General features: G+C 38.6%; 1 protein-coding gene across 1 annotated transcript; it reads left to right on the top strand.

Annotated features, from left to right (window-relative positions):
- Positions 1–4,410: 4,410 nt before the first annotated feature.
- On the top strand, positions 4,411–10,003 carry tekt3 (tektin 3). Its single transcript, XM_044338049.1, has 8 exons — positions 4,411–4,496; positions 4,753–5,353; positions 6,358–6,441; positions 6,550–6,620; positions 6,766–6,909; positions 7,240–7,462; positions 8,450–8,604; positions 9,554–10,003. Exons 2-8 carry the CDS (start codon positions 4,784–4,786, stop codon positions 9,768–9,770), a joined length of 1,464 nt encoding a protein of 487 aa, XP_044193984.1. The 5' UTR covers positions 4,411–4,496; positions 4,753–4,783; the 3' UTR covers positions 9,771–10,003.
- Positions 10,004–11,914: the final 1,911 nt, after the last annotated feature.

Genomic DNA, 11,914 nt, shown 5'->3' on the forward strand with positions numbered 1-11,914 from the left:
GCTATATGCTGCTTTGTGTCTGCCGTTGCCATATTTGGAGGGGTGATTCAAATTGATTTATGGTTTTGAAGACATCACATATTCAAATGTCAGACAAAGTGCGTGTCTTCCAGTATTTACATTACGAGGAAGGCTACAACGACGTGGACATAAATAAAAGAATTAAAATGTGTACATGTCCGAGCCAGAAGTCCTTTCTCACTTCCTGATCAATGATATCCAAGTGTCTGTGTCCCATCAACTGATATCACCGACTGGAGGTTCCTTGCATCATTTAATTTGTCTCTTTTGTCCAAATGTGAACATTCACCACATGTCTCATCCTAGCCAAAATGAGAACGGGACCAAACACCTCCGCCAAACCACATGACATAAGTTATAGATATTGTAATACTTTCCTTTTCCCGCTTTGGTCACCTGTCATGGTAAATGTCTATGATACCACATATGGGAGGGGAAATATTTCTTACATACTGTACATTTCTGGCCAACATTTAAGTAAAAGCTGATATTTATTGAGGTTTTCATTCCTATGAGCATGTCAGCCTTCAGTTCAGTGTCACTGTGCTCTAAGTGGAGTGGACAGCATGCTTGCTCCCTCAGACATTTCTACTATGCAGTAATTCACAACATACTGTCATGGGCCACAAGGCAGGAGTATATATAGGACCCTCTAACATTTCCCTCACGTTCTGAAACCAGTGGGGAGATGGACTAGGAAGCACTTTTCCAGAGGACGCTCACAGCTCTATCCAGGGGAGGAATTTCATACGAGGCATGGCTTTTCATGCTTTTCTGGGGCGTATTTATAGCGGCTGAGGTCAGGGCGGCAGAGGCATGCCGGATGGCCTTCTTCAACCTAGCCATGTTAAGTGATGCTGAGGCCACAGGGGTGGAGCAATGGCATATCATTCCATTCTAAATCTAAACCTCCATGTTTATAACAATAGTAGCCTGACCACGAGCCGCAAAATAGTGAGCAGAGCACGGGCTCTTTGAAGCCACCACCAAACCCTGCCCTTTAAAATACTGGACACAGGGAAGGTTTCAGGGCAAGAAACATAAACCTGCAAGCCAATCACACAGCCATTGTTACAGTAATATACTTTTAGCAATAACAAAGTAATAACGCTTTACTAATAGGATTTCGGTAATATTATTACAGTTCAGACAGCGTCTGGAAGTCGCCAGTTTCCCACTCACAGTGAATAAATCCTCACATTTAACATTTTCTGCTAATTGCTAACTGTTGTCTCATCAACCTTCTGTTGACCAGAAGATATTATGTATTATAAAGATATTGAGCTTCTGTGCTTTGATTACCCGCTCTGAAACAACATTATACTCTTCCATTTTATAAAGCCTAGCTATACTTCTGTGGTTATTTTGGAGAAAGTAACACAAAAGTAGTGTAATAGGTACCGCGCTACTTTACACAAAGTAACTTATTACTTTCAAATGAAAGTAACTAGTAATATGTAACATAATATATTTTGAAAGTAACGTGCCCAACACTAATTATTAAGCGTGAAATTACAAGGTCTGCTATTACAAGTGGATAGAACAGATACTGTATGTATACATTCAGAACTACAGCCTGACTGATATATCCACATATTGTCCACTAATATTGGCCTTTAAAGATATGTTGGTATCAATGTAAATTATAGTAGATATTCAAGTTAACATTTACAGATTGCAATTTTACATTTTTGAACCATATTTTCCCTACTGTATATTTTCATATTTTTCATAGATATTAAAAATAGTTTTATACAGTTAAGTCAATTTTATTTATATAGTGCCAAATCACAACAGAAGTTATCTCAGGGCACTTTTCAAGGCTGTACTCTATAATTTACAAGGACCCAACATTCGCCCATGAGCAAGCATTTGGTGACAGAGGCAAGGAAAACTGTCCTTTAACGGGAAGAAACCTCAAGCAGAACTGGGCTCTAGGTGGGCGGTCATCTGCCTCGACTGGTCGGACAGTAAGTTTACAGTTCAAAACTTCCTGTCACCTTATATTTACTGTTAGTGTCATATTTAATAGTGAGGTTATTTTTGCAACTGTTTAATCTTCCTCAGTACATATCGAATTTTATAATTAATGTATAATACGAAATGGCTTCAGCCTACACGTATTTGGTCATTGCTATAATCTTATTTTGACATAGATTCATTATTTTACAGCACTTGGATATATTTCAGATTTTTTTTTTCAATGTCTTATGTACTATTCTTTTTTTTGGGGGGGGGTATTAAAGTAATATTGGCCTATAGTGTTAATGCTATTTAGCCTCTTTTTTTCGCTCTCAAATATTGGCTTCATTAATCCCACAATGTCCAGGTTTTAGAACACAAATGAGCATCAAGATGTCATCACCACCAAAAAATTGCATTAAACTCAATTTGTAAACATAGCAGGACTGTTTTTATTTATTTATTTATTTTTTGTTGGATCAGTAACACATGAAATATTTTCCATCTCTAATTCAAACTCTTCAGCTATGTATGTAAATACATCTCAAATACCCCTGTGAATGTAGACTGGGCCTTTAAGTGAAATATGCAGTAATACAGGACATTTACTTGTAATAGTTAGTAGATAGAATAGATAGTTTTCTTCCAGCTCTAGTTGCAAAACTTGTTGAAAAATTATTAAAGATTTGAAGGTAATAGCTTAACTAATCTAACTAAAACACTGCTGCTGCTGCATCTGCAAGGAAAGACCTGCATCATGCAAAGGTAATTGGTACTCCAGTTGTGCTGTAAGTAGCATGAACATAAAACACTCCACTACACTTCACAGACATGAGGTTCGATGAACAATCAATGAGGAATGATTTACTTCTGTGTATGTGAGCCTAGAAGAAAGGCTCCAAAATATTGACAAGGCACGATGAAGACATTATATAATGAACATGTAAGCACCATCCAATTTGAACTTTAGAAAGATTGAATAATGAAACCCATCAAGTCAAAGTTGTGTAGTAAAGATAGGCCACCTGAGTTACTCTTGGCTACAGCTTTGCTAGCCTGTGTAGTGGAAAACAGGCTATCATCTGTCCAGCCCTACCCCTTCAGAACAGATTAGTGTAAATGATCCTCATTTGCAATGGTAGGTAACACAACACAGATTATTATTCTGTGCTACAGGGGTTTGTGTGGACTCTTCCTGTGGCATGAATCATTAAACAGGTGACTGTAATCCATACAGACAGCTAGGTTCTCAGGGTGAGGGTGAGGTATCTGATGCTGCCTGGAGACCAACTGAACCGCTCTGCTTCGAAGACAAAGCTCAGATTGCTCACCATCTAATAAGAAATAAAACAATAAAGGACCTGAGTACAAAAAGAGTAATTTTGTAATGATGGAAGATGAATCCTAATGTGTTTGTCATCAGACAAGTCTATTTGGCATTTAATAAAGTGCAAGTCTTTTAGAATCGATTTTTAAGATACTTTTAATCACTTTTAAGGCCCTGTCTGGTTTGGCACCTCCGTATATCTCTGAGCTGCTCTCCCATTATGACCAAACATGCTGCCTGAGATCCTCAGGCAAAACTCTGTTATCCATTACAAAGTCACAGCTAAAAACTAAAGCTGACTGTGCATTTGCTGTTAGAGCCCCCAGACTTTGAAGTGTCCTGCCTGAGGAGATCAGTGCCATGTTTTAAATCACTCCTCAAAACACACTTGTATAAAACTGCTTTTAATTCTTGATTCTGATGTTTTTATTTATGTTTTTATCTTGGTTTTTACTTTTTTTTTTTTTTAACCTTTAGTCTGTTTGTTTTTATTGTTTTTACATTCATATATGTAATTACCCCTGAAATACTTGCTTTGTTAACTGGCATTGTGTCTTTTTTCCCTATGACTTTCATCATTTTACTCTATTTTCTGTATGGAAAAAAGTGCTATATAAATAAAGTTATTGGTGCAGAGCAACATCAAGTCCATGGTGTTTATATAGACAAATTCACAGAATCTATAGGGGATCATAATACCAGAGATTTGTAACACAGAAAATTTCAGTGTGTGTCTTGTCCTCACTGTGTTTTAGCCCTGTGCCTCAAATGTCTCATTACATGTATCATTTTGAGGGGAAAAGTAGAGTGGGCTTATTTGGACTTGCTATGAACCAACAATACCTCCAGCCAAACAGAAAGAACAAGACAAATTACAAAAAACAATCCCAGTATAACAAAGTAAAAACACCTGCTCACCATTAATCTGAAAATCCCATGCAGTGTGCTGCAGTAACCCATGGCAACCGCCTTTGTGTCAACAGAAATCTTGGACAGGCCAGCTCCTGTAGAGTGTGCATTTCCATTGGCTGGCTGAATGAATGACTTGCAAACTTGTCTATCTATTATGCATGTCAGTTTACCTTTAGTGTGTTCTTGAGCTCATTTCAGGTAAGCACAGCAGAGAGGGAGCCTGCCTGCATCGAGACGCCGCCTGAATATCCAGAAAAAACCTCTCTTCATCTTGGTAAGCCTTTCTTTTTCTGTTATGATACTTTTTTCTGACTTTAATTGTGTTTCTGTTAACTCTAATGAGCTACATAACAAATGTTCATAATTTCTAAAAATATACTGATGTTATGTATCAATGTTAAGTTATCATCAGTCTGATAAATTTTATTCATCTGAATGTCTTCAAATTCTTGTATGTGTAAAAGTAATGCATTTTTTAAATGTAGAAAAAACTGAAAGTTGTGAAAAGTTATTTTATGCGCTTGACTCAGAAAACCAGAAGCACCCTGAGGGAGGTTAAATATGGAGCTCATTGGATCCACTCTCACAGCCACATACGCTCGGCCAAAAACCAGCCACTTCCTCCCTGCCATCTCCACCATGGCATCCAGCTATCGCAACACCCAGCCTGTCTTAGCGATGAATCCCAGTGCCAACCAGTGGAGGACCAACAGCTACTACAAGAGCAGCAGCGCTATCCCAACCCCCTCTTCCATACAGCGAGAGAATTTAGATCTGGTTCGAGCCAAGACCATGTTCTACCCATCCAACAGGAGCGCGCTGACCACCCGCTACACTCCGGATGACTGGTACAAGTCCAACCAAAACAACTACAGGGAGTCTGAGTCATCCCGGAAGAGTGCAGAGAGACTGAGAAGAGACACCATGCGGCTGATGCAGGACAGGGAGCAGCTGACCAGACGAACCCAGGAGAATACCAGCAAGAACATTGGCGAGCGGCTCAATGACATCGTCTTCTGGAGGTCTGAGCTGAGCCATGAGATTGACAACATGGTGACAGAGATAGCAGCCCTCACTGAGGTCAAGAGGAGGCTGGAGAGAGCCTTGGCAGAGACCGAGGGGCCCCTTCAGGTGAGGGTGGAAGGAATATACTTCAGTGAGTGTGTATTACCTTGAATTTTTCCTCTTTGGTTAGTATTATCAGAAATTTGAGTTATTTTACTGGAAGACTTTGCAGAAAATATTTACATTTCTACAAGGACATATTGCATTTGTCTTGAAATCATTAAGTGCACTCACTTTATCATTCATGCATATCATGTCTCAGGATGTGTCACAGTATCTGTGGTGAAACAGTTTTGACTAGGGTGGCCGCTTTGGTTGTAGCAACAGTCTCTGGTCCTTCACAACACTTTAAAATGCAGCCATGCTCTTATTGGGTCAAACTCTTAATGAGGTCACATTAGTAAGCTGTTACAGCACCACTGGTCATTTGTGTGAGTTAACTTGATCTGGCTGGAGATCTAATGACATGGACACCTTTCTAGATCATGTGGCAGGAGGGTTTCTTGGGGACTTCTACAGGTAACTGAAACTGGAGAATGCAGATGAACCATTGCATTATATATGCAAACCTATCGCAAACAAGAACCTAGATATTGGAGTCAATATTCCGCAAAATTTCAAAAAAAGGTTTCAAAAATCTCAACCTCTACAATATCTACATTTGGCAGTTAAGGTTAGGAAGAGATTGTAGTTGTGGCAAATTAACTATGGTTAAAGAAGGGTTATGGTTAGGCAACTAAAACACTTGTTAGGTAAGGAAAAAAATGTAGTTATGGTTAATTAAAAAAAGAAAATTTTTGAGTCTATAACAGTAAGCAAAGTCTGATCTCCTGCTACAAGCTCCTGCTACATTTTCCCCATCGCCACATAATGGGAACATTACTTCCTGTATTAGCACTGAACATTAGCATTGGATGTAAATCATGAGTCAAAGAACCGTCCAATATGAACATAATTCCTCACCTATGAGAATGTTGTAACTACAAAAATACTGGATATTGAGTGACTTCTAATTATGCTTTTGATACAACCTTCTTAACTTGCTGTAGTCATGATCACTCTGTCAATAGGTGTCTCAAGAGTGTTTGTACCACAGAGAGAAGCGGATGTCCATCGATCTGGTACATGACGATGTAGAGAAAGACCTCATAAAGGTAAAAACAAAGTATGTGTCAAAGTGTATGCATGTGTGACATCTGATAACAACCTGATCAACTAAATAAGCAGGTTGTATCTCTTGTATTTACCTGTGCCAAAACAAGGAAGTGGAAGCCATAAAGTCATGTCAGGAAAGGATGAGGCGACATCTGGACAGAGCCATCGCTCAACTGGCGTGAGTGTGGAAAATCAATGAATGAGCTATTACTAAATGCAGGATTGTATTTGATAATTTTTTCTAAAAGTACAGTATGAAGTTTGACATGTATTTTGATATATTTATCTTCTTGTTTCCGTGTTGTTTCTTTGGGGTTCCTTAGGTCAAACCGAGCAGCCCAGCATGAATTGGAAAGAGACATGAGTGATAAAGTGACAGCTCAGAGGATAGATGACAGGTGTCATCGTCTGAGGAACACATCTGATGGTATCGGCTACTGTAGAGGGATTGATAGATTAGACCCTTCGTGAGTATAGCTTTGAGTGATCAAATACAATATCATCTTGTTACATCATATATTTTTCACATTTTCACACCAGCTTGGAGTACTGGATGGTGTTCAGATAAATTGTCATCAATCAATCACAGAAAAGTTAGTCAGTCTTTAAGTGTCACATTGGTTATCTGCTGCCCAATCATCATGAACAAGACCTATCAGGTTCTCAAAATAGGTTTAAACCATACCATAAAAAGTATCTGAAAACGTTCCACCCAATACTTCTCCATATACAGCATGTTTAAAGACAGTGGGAGTATCAACTTCCAGAAAAGTATGTCATTCTTTTTCTTCTGTCAGACTCTCTCTGCCGGACTCGTGGTCCAAGTTCACAGACGACAACATCTTGCACTCTCAGAGTGAACGAGCCTCCTCCCACAAGCTCAGGGATGAGATAGAAATCCTGCTGAGCACCACGTCCAATGAGATGTGGAACCAGTTTAACAACGTCAATGTCGCCTTCACCAACCGCATATCTGAAATTGCTGATGCTAAGAACAGCCTGCAGACCCATCTGGCAAAGGTCACCATTGTATTTACATTTTGTGTCACAAGATCATAATTTCCCATTTTGTCTTGGTTACCTAAACTGTGTGAATTGGTATCTAATTTTAATTTTAGTTTTTCTACTTTTTTTGTTTAGATATCACAGCTCTGTCCTGATCTGATTATGTTTTATGAAACTAAAAAAAAAAAAAACTGAAAGTAAAAATGAAAAAGTAGGTTCAAGAAGGCAATCACATGGGTCTACTTAAAGCAAAAAGACAAAATCCATTTACTCTCTCACATCAGTGGGTAACTAAATTTGCCATTTATAAGGAAGAGATCATGTGTTTGTCCCATTCTCTTTTCTTTTCTACACACACCACAAACATTTGGTGTGCTTTGGTGCTATATTAAGTATCTGTAAAAATTGTGTACATTGCAGGGATTTCAGATAAGATAAATCTTTGTTGTCTGCTACATGGCTTGCGGTGAAATGTTTGCATATTTACTGTAAAACATTCCTGTCAAAAGAGGGGAATGGTTATAGATGTCTCTTTCATTGCTTGTGCTGTATTCTACACTGGATCTCATTGTTCTCGGGTTAATTGCCAGGGGTTACACTCTGAATCTATATCAGCAGCTGGATGGGCTTAAACACTGACAGCAGCCGTGATACAAGGCACACAGTTCTTAATAAACCTCAGTCACTGTCAGTTGTAAGAAGTAGTGCATCGCTGGAATTAAATTACATCAAATGGGTTTGGACAAGGCAGTCCTGTACAGCTCTGTGTTCAACTGATATGAAGCTTGCAGTTTGCAGCTTTTAAACTTGTTCTCTGCCTCTTCCATAGATACTCTCACCTCTTTTTCCTGCTCTTTTCAATCACTCCTCCTTTACCTTAATTGCCACATGTGCTGACCAGCTATTTTCATGAATGAGACACCCATGCTATTATTGCCATGATTTAACATTTCATTGATTTTTGGTCATTTTACTCTGTATCCTACTTCTCTCCTCACCCAGACTCTGCAAGAGATCTTTCAGACTGAGATGCTGATTGAGTCTCTGAAGAAGGCCCTGAGAGACAAAGAGTCCCCACTGAAAGTGGCCCAAACCAGGCTGGAGGAGAGAACCCGCAGACCCAACGTTGAGCTCTGCAGGGACAACCCACACCACAGGTAGCTACAGAACTAGTATTGCTTTGCCAATGGGCAGTTTACATTTGTTAGTGTCATTTCACAGATGACATGTAAATACATGCTTTCTACACATTTCCCTAAAATCTATCAAGCTCAGTAAGATTGTTGAAAGTTGGAGATTAGAGGGAAAAACTCAAAAGTTCTATGACAGTATCACTGTATAGCTTAGGGATGAGAAGTGTTCATTTAAATGGAATTAAAATATGGATTTAAATGCTTTTGTATGTTTAGTCATTTGTTTTGCGCGTGGTAAAATGAACTTGTAGTTATGAGAGACAAAACCAGGATTTCAGAAACTGAAATCATTCATTTTAAATTTCAGTAGCTTATTAAATAAAATTTCCTTGAAATGTAATACTACAATGACAAATAAACCATTAATTAGCTACAGATAGTACAATTGCATCATCATTAAATTGGCTAACTATAGTGGCTACTTCCTCATTGATAAACTACAATTTAACTCAATTAATTTGACACTAAGACATTTTTAAAATACACAGTATATGGTAAAAGTTTTAATAGGTCAATGTTTGATATTAGCCAAATTAAACCTGCTGTAGGATTTCAAATGTCTTTACTTTGGCAACATTCAGTGGTAATATTAAGAATGACACTGTGGCAAGCAGCAATGTACTTTCCCACTAGCCCACACTGATTGCACCGATTATCACAGGGATTATCTAATTTATCTACAAACAATCTAATGCCATCGGGACAATTAAAAATATGCTTTAATCACAAACAATTCTACAAATAGTAACATTTTAGCCCATCTCTGTTTCCAATATTACACAAACTTTAATACTATTATAGAAGGAAATGTTTTTTATAGTTTGTAGCTCCTAATGTCACCGAATTGCATGTTTACTTGGTAGAGAAAATTTTTAAAATTTCTTTAAGCTTCTCTTTGTCCTTCCTTGTTAAGGCTTGTGAGTGAGGTGAGGGAGATCGAGGACACCATTCATAAGCTTCAGGAGAGGCTGATGGAGGCCGAGAACACTCTGCAGACCCTGGTCAAGACCAAAGTGACCCTGGAGCATGACCTGTCCATCAAGGCCAACTCACTCTTCCTGGACCAGGAGAAGTGCATGAGCATGCGCAAGAGCTTTCCCAGTATGCCCCGTCTGGTGGGCTACACCTAAATCAAGTATTTAAAAAAAAATGACTTGTAATAGACACAATTAACTGTTAATGTTTTAATGGTTTTGGGGTGATTTAGAGGGTGGTTTGGGTGATTTGAATGTAAACAAAATGAATTAACTTTAAAGGCACTGATGTCAAATTCTGATTGTAAGGAATGGTCTTGCGTAGTTTTGAGTATTGTTCCTGTAACATACTTGCAACATGTACAAAAATTAAAAAAAGGTATAATGTAGTGATGTTGAAGAATCAACCTGCTATGGTGATTAATCAGGTAGCACTCCTGCTTTAATTTTACATGGTAGATTTATTGTATACAATTAACTTAAAAAATGCTGGACACCTCAAGTGTGTATACTTGAAAGTTATATATTTAAAACTTGTTTATAACTGAGACTGATCACTGATATTTACTGCCCATACAACTCTCACACTTACTGTAAATGTCTAAATGTTGTACAAGAAGATGGAAGAGGTACCTCAAGACTCAAAAGGAGCATTCATATTAATTGTATTTGATTATGAACAATCACTTCATATCTGCTCTATGACAGCATCCACAAAAATGACATATATCACACATTTTCAGTCCATTTCTGAAATGTAACCTTTGCTTTTAACACCATGTGAAGTGGTTTATGGCACAGTGTGATTATCCATCCAAGCCAGCGTTCTGTGTTTTTCTTTGCACTACATTGGTGACAGGCTACAGTTCAGTGGAGCACAAACAGTGATCCTGGTAGCACCTGTGACAATAATCTCCAAACAAACAGCCTGGATTAACACGTAAAGCACAAAAAGCGAGGAAGACAAATATACACCTCTCTGAAGGCTCACTCAGATCTGTCAGCTCAAACTGACCTGAATGTCACCTCAGAGGAGTGGTGACATGTAAGAAACTGTGATTTGACAGTGGGGCTCCAAGCAAACACCCTCCACCCAGGTCAGAAATATGGATATGTGAAGGAGTTTTATGTCTTTATCTTTATCTTTATCGACTGGTGTGGCCCATGACACATTACCTCACTTACAGGAGGAGCCGGGCAAATAACTTCTAAGTTACGTATAAAGCCCCACACCCATCCTATAGGCCTTGGTCCCCTATACCACTCACTTATTATCAGCCTCTTCCTTTCACCTTTCTCCTTGCTGATGCCTTCATGTTCAAGTAGAGACAAGGATGGAATTGAAAGAGTTAACCCTGGCTTGGACCCAAACATTTAAAGATGTGTGTAGAGTATCGATTTCATTTCATTTTGTTTATTCAGTCAACACCTTTCAGAGCCTGAGCACACTATGGACACTATCATACTCCTTGACCCAACCCAACACTACTGCATGCACTTCCTGCGTAACCTTTGGTTTTACTGAGGAATGTAAACTTTGCTTGAATCACCGGTACTGTTTGAGTGTAACGTGGCCTTTTCTGTACAGCAGTCACCACGTCTCCAATCGTTAAATTGATCACCACTATCAGATCTAAGGAGTGACCACATTTTTGTGGAGTGACACAGTTTTTTGATTTGAAAACTCAAACTGTACTTTTGTTCCATCATGCCAACTCTTTGAATCTTTCCCCTGCAGTTAAAGTATAGGTTCACAATTTTTCAAGTCTGTCTTAAAACAACAGTCAGATGCCCATATGAACACTGAAACAGGTTTTGCTCGCTGTAATCATTCCTCCTGTTCATACTGATCTTTGGAAGATCCTCAACAAATACACTTACAATGTAAGTGATGGGGGACAAAGTCCACAGTCTTCACTTTGAGCAAAAATGTATTTAAAAGTTTATTTGAAGATAATATGAGGCTTCAGCCATCTGAGTTAGTCAAATGAAGAGGATATCTTCCAAAGTTACAGTCTTTTAAGTAAAAAATTCCCAATTTATGTCTTGACGGACAGTGTTTTCTTGTTCAGCTGCAGTGGACGGATTATAACAAAAAAGGGGGAATTTGGCACCAAAAATGCTACCAACTCTGACATGATTTGACTAATTTTGATGGCTGAAGCCTCATATTAGATTCTAATAAACTTTTAAAGGTCCAGTGTGTTGGATTTAGTAGCATCTAGCGGTGAGGTTGCAGACCGCAACCAATTGAATACCTCTTCCCTTTCCCCTCCCCTTCCAAGTGTGTATGAGAACCA

This window comes from Thunnus albacares, chromosome 20 (assembly GCF_914725855.1).
Source record: "Thunnus albacares chromosome 20, fThuAlb1.1, whole genome shotgun sequence".
NCBI lineage: Eukaryota > Metazoa > Chordata > Actinopteri > Scombriformes > Scombridae > Thunnus > Thunnus albacares.

Excerpts from the sequence above, each read along its gene's own strand:
- tekt3 (XM_044338049.1), top strand. The coding sequence starts at position 4,784 with ATGGAGCTCATTGGATCCACTCTCACAGCCACATACGCTCGGCCAAAA. Across the intron at positions 5,354-6,357 it reads AGACCGAGGGGCCCCTTCAG|GTGTCTCAAGAGTGTTTGTA; the intron begins GTGAGGGTGGAA and ends CTCTGTCAATAG. Across the intron at positions 8,605-9,553 it reads AGGGACAACCCACACCACAG|GCTTGTGAGTGAGGTGAGGG; the intron begins GTAGCTACAGAA and ends TTCCTTGTTAAG.